Here is an 8,967-nt window from a genome sequence, read left to right on the forward strand (position 1 = left end):
CATAAACATAAGTATACAGACATCCCAGGGCCGTAAATTACATGGAGGCGGAGGAGGCAGCTGCCTTTTGAGCCAAAAAAAAATAAAATTTAAAATTCATTAGAATTTATGTTGTTTCCAATAACTAAGAACATGATACCTCCCTTAAAAAGCATTCCAAATCTTTCTTTTAGAATGAGTTAGTCAAGTAACATCTTCCTCTACTTATGCTACTTTGCTTTGTTGCCATTTCTATTTTTAAAATGATACCGTCATCAACACTATTTCTAATAGTCGTACATACAACGTACATCTAGATGTTGATATCAGAGAAATTATATTCAATTGAATTGACAACATATTATTCCGTTTACCTGATCAAGTTATAGGGCTAACGGCGGGTGTGGTCGGTCGTCATGGGATGCTTACTCCCCCTAGACATCGGGTCCATGCGCGGATCTAGAGCCCCCCCCCCCCTAGAATTTGCAAAGATATAAAAAAAAAATTATAGTATAACGATTTATAAGAAAAATGAGTTATATCACGGGTTCGATTTTGTGAAAAGGTCCCCCCCCCCTGGAAAAAAATTCTGGATTCGCGCCTGGGGTCCCACCTCTAGTCTATTTAGGGGTCCGTGTTTTCCCAACTCTCTATTTTGTATTGCTTATGGGAGTACAAGCATAACCAAATCAAAGAAACGCAATCCCAATATCTGACCATAAATTTGGTACCTGATAGAATTCAATTTCCACTGCGATCGTGAAACAGACAAGAGGTATCAAAGTTGATATCACGTGTAAAAATGCTTTCCCTACAGATCAACATTAAATAAAACAATAAAATTTCAATTATAAATTTGGAAATACATATACCAGATCTAAAGGAATAAAATAACAATGATTTTTAGAATCCCTACATATACGTGAATACAACACTTGTTCCGAAATGTTGCGGTGCCGAAACGTCCGGTACCGAAACGCCGTGATACCGAAATATAGTCATGTTTACACAAGATGGCGCTGAGATAGAACGATGTGACTGTTCCAACAACGAATTCTGTTTTGTCACCCAGCGGCAGTCTCACAGGACGTCATAACACGAGCATCACTAAGCCTAACCCCAAGATACACGTGCGTGCGGCTGATATGGATGAAACCACGTGCGAATCTCCAAGAAAGAAGTTTCTATCGAGCGAATCCGAAAGAAGACATGACAATGACTATGTAACTTCAACTGTGAGTCCTGCAGACCCGGCGATCCGTGAACTGCCACAGAAAACGAGTGAGTGGATAGGGGTACATTTATCGCAGATTCATGTGACTGTTGATGGCTCTGTGACGTCACCTTTATGTGTATTTACTTGTGAATACACGGATTTTTTGAGAAATAATGACACCCACACTCTACCTGAAGTTATTGCAGATATTTACGGATATCGGGACCCTGAACTAGCTGCGAAGTACCACTGCTGTATAAAAGCATGTACGGATGTGTTTACAATGGATGCTGATTCCATATTTAATGTACCTAAACAACAACTTCAGGAATTGATTGTTGAACTTAGAAAACCATTCCGTGAAACAGCTTTCGGAAAGTGGATGAAAAAATGGAAAAAGTTGTATATAGTTGGAAAGAATGAAACAATTAAAGATTTTATTGCAGATGCTTGTGGAAGGTAAACGTATGTGTTGTGCACAGATACATATTTAATGTAGATATTAAAATTCAAGTTTGTGAACTCTGTCAGATAATGACTCTGGGGCTAGGGATACAGTCAAACTTTTAATATTGCAATTTATAAAAAGTAAAAACCTTTTGAAGAAACAAAACAAAAACAACTGCCTAAGAATCATACAAACAAAACGATTAATACAAGCAAATTGAAGATTCAAGATATTTTATTGACCAATCAAGGGCCCCGGACTGGTATTTTGTAAGAACTTGACATGGGGGCAGGGTTGGGCGGTTAAAACCGCCCTCGGTTTTAAGTGGTTTTAACCGTCCCGGTCAATACTCCCCAAGTGGTCAATACTGGTCAATTGTGATTTAAACTGTCCATTTTCCTATTTTTGTACATTTCTTAAAGATAGTTTAAGTCTTTGCATTGTATAGATCAATTGTTGATTAATATTTTTCATTAGATAATCAAATGTAATTTCATAAGTTTAACATATTTGGTTTGCTGAATCTGACCACAATATCTTCAGTACCTACCAGAGGGTCACAGTTCTATAGCATAGCTTGACGATTGGAGACATACTTCTGAATACATGTACCTGGACAGATTAAGAATAAAAGGTAGCTGGACATTACCTGAACACAGAAAGCAGAGTTGACAGGTGTTAATAAGCATAGGCTGGGACCAGAGATGACCAGTGTGCCTGTTATTGTTATGAAAACATCACCAACCCACCCCCTCAAATGTTTATTCAACAGTTAAAATGAAGATTGATAAAACAATACTTATAGGTAGTTCTTGTTAAACTAAGGAATTTGAACAGACACTTTGACATCTTCCCCAATCAACAGAGTCATTTGTACATTATTTACTTAAACATTTCAAATAAATAACACAAACTATATAATGACCAAATAATTTTCAATTGACCAGTTTTAACCAGTATTGACCACCGGCCCGGTCAATACTCATATTGACCACTTTTTTGCCAACCCTGCATGGGGGTCATGTATTACAAGACAGAAGATTCAAGGTTGTATGCATTCTGACCTTTAGGGTCAAAATAGGGGTTTATATTTGACATTTTATGGGGGTCCGGTGACTGGTCTAAAACTTGCCATGTATTCTGAGAACCCTGACTAATCCTAGATTATACTGTTACTCTAGAATGTTTTAAACACATCATTCAAGGAATCATTATAAAATGTGTGAAAGCAGTACATCTGAAATTTACAGTAATCAATAGTAAAAAAACCAAATGAGCCCCTCAAGTTCAGTGTGTTGATGTACGTATGATAAAAATCAGAATGTTTCTTTGTGTACTCTTAAGATAAGGTTACAGCAAAAGCAATTGTTCATTTTCTACTGACCTTACCCTAATTTTGACTTGGATGTTAGCAGATAGAGCTGATCAATGTATAGTTTTGTTCTCGGACGGATTCGATCACCAGATAGCTCACTCGATATAGATTCAGGGGGCCTGGGTTTGAATCCCGGTCTGTTGTGATATAGATTCAGGGGGCCTGGGTTTGAATCCCGGTCTGTTGTGATATAGATTCAGGGGGCCTGGGTTTGAATCCCGGTCTGTTGTGATATAGATTCAGGGGGCCTGGGTTTGAATCCCGGTCTGTTGTGATATAGATTCAGGGGGCCTGGGTTTGAATCCCGGTCTGTTGTGATATAGATTCAGGGGGCCTGGGTTTGAATCCCGGTCTGTTGTGATATAGATTCAGGGGGCCTGGGTTTGAATCCCGGTCTGTTGTGATATAGATTCAGGGGGCCTGGGTTTGAATCCCGGTCTGTTGTGATATAGATTCAGGGGGCCTGGGTTTGAATCCCGGTCTGTTGTGATATAGATTCAGGGGGCCTGGGTTTGAATCCCGGTCTGTTGTGATATAGATTCAGGGGGCCTGGGTTTGAATCCCGGTCTGTTGTGATAGAGATTCAGGGGGCCTGGGTTTGAATCCCGGTCTGTTGTGATAGAGATTCAGGGGGCCTGGGTTTGAATCCCGGTCTGTTGTGATAGAGATTCAGGGGGCCTGGGTTTGAATCCCGGTCTGTTGTGATAGAGATTCAGGGGGCCTGGGTTTGAATCCCGGTCTGTTGTGATAGAGATTCAGGGGGCCTGGGTTTGAATCCCGGTCTGTTGTGATAGAGATTCAGGGGGCCTGGGTTTGAATCCCGGTCTGTTGTGATATAGATTCAGGGGGCCTGGGTTTGAATCCCGGTCTGTTGTGATATAGATTCAGGGGGCCTGGGTTTGAATCCCGGTCTGTTGCGTGTTCTCCCTTCCTGAATATACACATCTGTTTACAAAAGAAATGAACGTCTATGTTTGTATTTTGCAGTATCCATGGCCGATTACAAGATTTTTGTGAGCAGTTATTGTACATGGTTAGAAGTGACAACACAGACGTGACAGAAGGAATGTAACAAGAACTCTTCATGTTGTTTATCAGGATCTTTGATTTAAAAATAAGGTAAGTCATCATCTAAAATTAAACTCATGTTGCTTCTAGTATACATGATTACATAGATATTATCCAGGGCTCGAAGTTAACATATATGCCCATCAGTCTGTGTCTGGTTAAAAGAACTAATTGATACCCCAACCATATAGCAGGCATTGTGATACTTGAGCTATAACTGAATTATTCTACGAATGAATTTAGCTTTAGAGATGCAAAAAAAGTACAATATTAACAGTTTTAAATTAGCCAAATCCAATATAGTTTCCACAAATCCTGTTGTGAACAATGCAAATTTGATCGTTTTAGCTCACCTGAGCCAAAGACTCAAGTGAGCTTTTCTGATCAAAATTTGTCCATTGTCTGTCGTCGGCGTCGTAAACTTTTCACATTTTCGACTTCTTCTCAAGAATTACTGGGCCAATTTCAACCAAATTTACCACAAAGCATCCTTGGGTAAAGGTGAAGGGCTTTCAAGTTTGTTCAAATGAAGCGGCATGTCCCTTTGAAAGTTTCAAAGAGGAGATAATCACAACAATGCAAAAATAGGGTGGGTACGTCATTTAAAAATCTTCTCAAGAACCACTGGACCAGAAAAATCTTCTTCTCAAGAACCACTGAACCAGAAAAGCTGATATTTACATGAAAACTTCCTGACATAATGCATATTCAAGTTTGTTCAAATCATGGCCCCCGGGGGTTGGATGGGGCCACCATAGGGAATCAAGGTTTTACATGTAAAATATAGGAAAAATCTTTAAAAATCTTCTTCTCAAGAACCACTGAGCCAGAAAAGCTGATATTTACATGACAGCTTCCTGACATAATGCAGATTCAAATATGTTCAAATCATGACCACTGGGGGTTGGATGGGGCCACAATAGGGGATCAGATTATTACATGTAAAATATAGGAAAAATCTTTAAAAATCTTTTTCTCAAGAACCACTGAGCCGGAAAAGCTGAGATTTACATGAAAGCTTCCTGACATAATGCAGATTCAAGTTTGTTCAAATCATGGCCCCGGGGGTATGAAGGGGCCACAATAGGGGATCAAAATTTTACATACAAATATATAGGACAAATCTTTAAAAATCTTCCTCTCAAGAACCACTGAGGCAGAAAAGCTGAGATTTACATGAAAGATTTGTGACATAATGCAGATTCAAGTTTGTTCAAAGCATGGCCCCTGGGGGTTGGATGGAGCCAACAGAGGAGGTCAAAGTTTTACATACAAATATATAAGGAAAATCTTTTAAAATCTTCTTATGAAGAAGCACTGAGTCAGAAAAGCTGATATTTACCTGAAAGCTTTCTGACATATTTCAGGTTTGAGTTTGTTAAAATCATGGCTCTCAGGGTTTGGATGGGGTCACAAGTGGGGATCAAAGTTTTGGATACAAATATATAGAGAACATTTTTAAATATGAGCCAGGGTGACTCAGGTGAGCGTTATGGCACTTGGGTCTCTTGTTTAATGTAATATATTAATTAAGGAGTGAACCAAACCAAAACTTGCAAAAGAAATAAAACTAAGCAGTTGTATTGAAATGAATAATGCCATGAATTGTTTCATCATCCTGAGATACACTCTGGTAATTCAATTTGCTGATGTAGATGGGGTCATTAGGGGCTCTAATGATCCAATTGGTTAATTGTATATATTGTTTGATGGCCGAATCTTGAGAATTTTTCACTCATGGAAACGTCATCATTGCCAGTGAAGGGCTGTAAAGTTTAGACCTGATGCTCGGCACTTACAGCCTTGGATCAGGGAGGGATCTTTATCATGTCACATCTGCTGTGACATGCGGTTTTGGTTTTTTGTAGTCTCATCTGAAGGACTTCCCCATTTACTCGCCTCTTACGACAAGCGAGGGGTACTGAGGACCTATTTCGACCCGGATCCCCACGGGATTCCTAAATAGAGTAAGCTGAGCAGAAATTCCTCAATTGAGTAAGCTGAGCAGGGATTCCTACTATAATAAGCTGAACAGGGATACCTAAATAGAGAATGCTTAGCAATGATAACAAACTAAAGTATGCTAAGCAGTGATTCCTAAATAGAGTAAATTGAGCAGGGATTCCTAAATAGCGTAAGATGAGCAGAAATCCCTAATAGAATAAACTGAGCAGAAATTCCTCAATAATGTAAGCTGTACAGGTATTCCAAAATAGAGTAAGCTGAGCAGGTATTCTTGAATAGAGTAAGCTGAGCAGAGATTCCTTACTAAAGTAAGCTGAACAGAGATTCCTAAATAGAGTGAGCCAAGCAGGGAGTTATAGATAACGTGAGCTGAGCAGGGATTACTAAATAGCGTAAGCTGAGGATGTTTCCTAACTAGAGTAAGCTGAGCAGGGATTCCTAAATAGAGTAAGCTGAGCAGGGATTCCTTACTAAAGTAACTTGAACAAGGATTCCTAAATAGAGTAAGCTAAACAGGGATTCCTGACTACAGTAAGCTGAGCAGGGATTCCTAACTAGATTAAGCCGGCAGGGATTCCTAAATAGAGTAAGCTGAGCAGAGATTCCTGTATCATGTAAGCTGAGCAGGGATTCCTAACTAGAATAAGCTGAGCAGGGATTCCTTACTAGAGCCAAGCAGGGAGTTATAGATAACGTAAGCTGAGCATGGATTCCTAAATAGAGTAAGCTGAGCATGGATTCCTAAATAGAGTAAGATGAGCATGGATTCTTGAATAGTGTAAGCTGAGCAGGGATTCCTAAATAAAGTAAGCTCAGCAGGGTTTCCTATCTAGAGTAAGCTGAGCAAGGATTCCTTACTAGAGTGGGCTGAGCAGGGATTCTTAAATAGAGTAAGCCGAGAAACGGATTCCTAAATAGAGTAAGTTGAGCAGGGATTCCAAATAGCGTAAGCAGAGCAGGTTTTCCGAAATAGAGTAAGCCAAGCAGGGAGTTCTAAGTAGCGTAAGCTGATTAAGGATGCTAAATAGCATAAGAAGAGCAATTATTCCCAAAAAGCGTAGGGCAAGCAGGGAGTTCTAAATAGCATAAGCTGAGTAGGTATTCCTAAATAGACTAAGCTGAGCAGGTATTCCTAAATAGAGTAAAGTGAGCAAGGGTTCCTAACTAGGGTGAGGTGAGCAGGGATTCCTAAATAAAGTAAGCTGAGCAGGGATTCCTGAATAGTGTAAGCTGAGCAGGTATTCCTAAATAGCATAAGCTGAGCAGGTATTCCTAAATAGCATAAGATGAGCAGGTATTCCTAAATAGAGTAAGCTAAACAGGGATTCCGGACTACAGTAAGCTGAGCAGGGATTCCTAACTAGATTAAACCGGCAGGGATTCCTAACTAGAATAAGCTGAGCAGGGATTCCTTACTAGAGTAAGCTGAGCAGGGATTCCTGAATAGCATAAGCTGAGCAGGTATTCCTAAATAGAGTAAGCTGAGCAGGGTTTCCTACATGTAACTAGATTAAGCAGAGCAGGGTGATGTCTGTGCTGTAACATATGGGCATCCAGGGAATGATTCTGAATCAACAGAAATATTTTTAACATGCATCACAAGATTCAATCTGGTCAGAAATGAGTTTCATTCAAAGCTACTATTTTAAAGTGGCTCATTACACCTTGAAAGAGTTTATTTCGTTTGACACAAGTAATTTCGCATGACATTTCAATCGCCGTCTTGCGATATAGTGTCAAAAGATGTATAGACCTTGATGTAGTGAGCAATCTACTTGAAATTAGATCCTTTGATCCCGTCACCTACTATTGCTACACAAAGATTGAGTGGATCAAATGGTCTAATTTTGATTTAGATCGTGTAGGGATATGACAGAAAACCATGTTGTGGTAGAATTTGCTTTAAATTTAATGCTGTAATAAGAGACGAAATTTAACAATTTACTAATTGAACACAATAATTATGAATTGTTAATGATTCGTCTCACCTTGGGATCTTTGTGTGATTCTTGTCATTTTTATTTTTCAGGGGACGTGAACACTTTTGGAGCTCAGATCCAGTGATAACTATTGGGAACCAGAATATCATTTCTGTCCCTGATGCGCTTATTTACCAAGCCGCAAAGAAATTGTCATCAAAAGAGAAAGTACTATCAGTAGTGAAGGCAAGTTTTTCTGAGTAATTTATATCTGTATGTCTGTCTGACAGTATTGAATGCAAGTTTTTACTGATTAATTATACCCCCTGAACGAAGTTATGGGGGTTATATAGCAATCACTCTGTCTGTCTGTCCATCCGTCTGTCTGTTTGTGCAGATTCGTGTCCGGGCCATAACTTCTTTGTTCTTTGACTTAGGCATACCATATTTGGCACACAGGTAGATCGCCATGACACAATGTGTCGAGTACCTTCATGACCTCTATATGACCTTGAACTTTGACCTCAAGGTCAAAATTCATTATAGGGTTTTGACATAGTCATACCATAGGACATGGGTGTATCACCATGAGACTATGTGTCATTTATATTCATGCCTTCTTTATGATCTTGACCTTTGATCTCAAGGTCAAAATTATAGGTTGATGCCATGGATTTGTGTTCGTACTATATCTTCCATTTTCTTTTACAAAGGCATACCATATTTTGACACTCAGGAAAGAGGTAATTTATACCTATTAACAACACCCTTTGTGAGATTGGGGTAAGCGGTGGTATTCTTAGTGAGCATTGCTCACAGTACATCTTGTTTATATCTGTCTGTCTGTCTGACAGTAGTGAAGGCAAGTTTTTCTGAGTAATTTATATCTGTCTGTCTGTCTGACAGTAGTGAAGGCAAGTTTTTCTGATTAATTTATATCTGTCTGTCTGACAGTAGTGAAGGCAAGGTTTTGTCAGTTTTCAGCTCACATCAGTCC

General features: G+C 39.3%; 2 protein-coding genes across 5 annotated transcripts in view; one reads left to right on the forward strand and one right to left on the reverse strand.

The window, feature by feature from the left end:
* Nucleotides 1–8,967, reverse strand: part of LOC125652354 (uncharacterized) — a 270,302-nt gene that overhangs the window by 120,204 nt on the left and 141,131 nt on the right. The window lies entirely within an intron of this gene.
* On the forward strand, nt 695–8,192 carry LOC130053013 (uncharacterized). Of its 4 annotated transcripts, XR_008801444.1 has the most exons (4): nt 963–1,654; nt 4,006–4,137; nt 5,955–6,053; nt 8,081–8,192. XR_008801444.1 is itself a non-coding variant. In XM_056159440.1 (3 exons), the coding sequence occupies exons 1-2, from the start codon at nt 1,125–1,127 to the stop codon at nt 4,088–4,090; spliced, it is 615 nt and encodes a 204-aa protein (XP_056015415.1). In that variant the 5' UTR covers nt 963–1,124; the 3' UTR covers nt 4,091–4,137; nt 8,081–8,192. The 4 variants fall into 4 exon arrangements, 1 of the variants encoding a protein (XP_056015415.1); XR_008801443.1 differs by having other exon boundaries at nt 695–1,654; nt 4,006–6,081; XR_008801442.1 differs by having other exon boundaries at nt 695–1,654; nt 4,006–6,053.

Source organism: Ostrea edulis, chromosome 3, assembly GCF_947568905.1.
Source record: "Ostrea edulis chromosome 3, xbOstEdul1.1, whole genome shotgun sequence".
In the NCBI taxonomy this organism is placed as follows: Eukaryota; Metazoa; Mollusca; class Bivalvia; order Ostreida; family Ostreidae; genus Ostrea; species Ostrea edulis.

What these genes read in the sequence shown, in the direction of transcription:
- LOC130053013 (XM_056159440.1), top strand. Translation starts at nt 1,125, where the DNA reads ATGGATGAAACCACGTGCGAATCTCCAAGAAAGAAGTTTCTATCGAGC. An exon ending in ATTGCAGATGCTTGTGGAAG is followed by an intron (nt 1,655 to 4,005) that starts GTAAACGTATGT and finishes TGTATTTTGCAG; the next exon opens with TATCCATGGCCGATTACAAG.